The 756-nt window shown below is 47.6% G+C and overlaps 1 protein-coding gene across 1 annotated transcript; it reads left to right on the top strand.

The window, feature by feature from the left end:
- Window positions 1–6: 6 nt before the first annotated feature.
- On the top strand, window positions 7–750 carry LOC104774570 (germin-like protein subfamily 2 member 4; the record flags this gene model as incomplete). The annotated part of the gene is made up of 2 exons (XM_010499132.1): window positions 7–106; window positions 199–750. Coding segments are annotated over 2 exons (651 nt in total), but the record flags the coding sequence as incomplete, so codon positions are not given.
- Between the last annotated feature and the right edge of the window lie 6 nt (window positions 751–756).

The following is a 756-nucleotide window of genomic DNA, read 5'->3' as shown; positions in this document are numbered from 1 at the left end:
AGATGTTATAGCTTCTTCTTTGCTCTGTTATCATCTCTCACTGTGATTGCTCTTGCTTACGATCCTGATACGCTTCAAGATCTATGCGTTGCAGATCACACTTCAGGTATCTTCAATAATCAAACCTTGTGAATGACATAATACTATGAAAGTAATGTAAATGTCACTAATTATTTTGGATCATGTATGTGTATGTAGGGATCAAAGTGAATGGTTTCACGTGTAAACCGGAATCAAACATCACCGCCTCAGATTTTTTCTTCGCCGGGATCGGAAAACCCGCCGTCGTTAACAGCACAGCCTGGTCCGCCGTCACGGGAGCAAACGTAGAGAAGATCGCAGGGCTCAACACGCTCGGAGTCTCGCTCGCGCGTATAGACTACGCGCCTGGAGGTTTAAACCCGCCGCACACGCATCCACGCGCCACCGAAGTGATCTTCGTATTGGAAGGCGAGCTAGACGTCGGGTTCGTGACGACGGCGAACAAGCTATTCGCTAAGACGGTGAAGAAAGGAGAAGTTTTCGTATTCCCGAGAGGGTTGATTCATTACCAGAAGAACAACGACAAAGCCAAACCGGCGTCGGTGATCTCGGCGTTCAACAGTCAGTTACCGGGAACACAATCGATCGCCGCCACGCTATTCACGGCCACTCCTACGATTCCGGATCACGTTTTAACGACGGCGTTTCAGATCGGGACTAAAGAAATCGAAAAGATCAAAACCAAGTTCGCTCCCAAAAAAGTCTAAAAATTTG

This window comes from Camelina sativa, unplaced genomic scaffold, assembly GCF_000633955.1.
Source record: "Camelina sativa cultivar DH55 unplaced genomic scaffold, Cs unpScaffold03676, whole genome shotgun sequence".
Classification (NCBI taxonomy): domain Eukaryota; kingdom Viridiplantae; phylum Streptophyta; class Magnoliopsida; order Brassicales; family Brassicaceae; genus Camelina; species Camelina sativa.
Note: the sequence above shows the minus strand (reverse complement) of the source record. Positions and strands in the feature narration are given on the sequence as shown.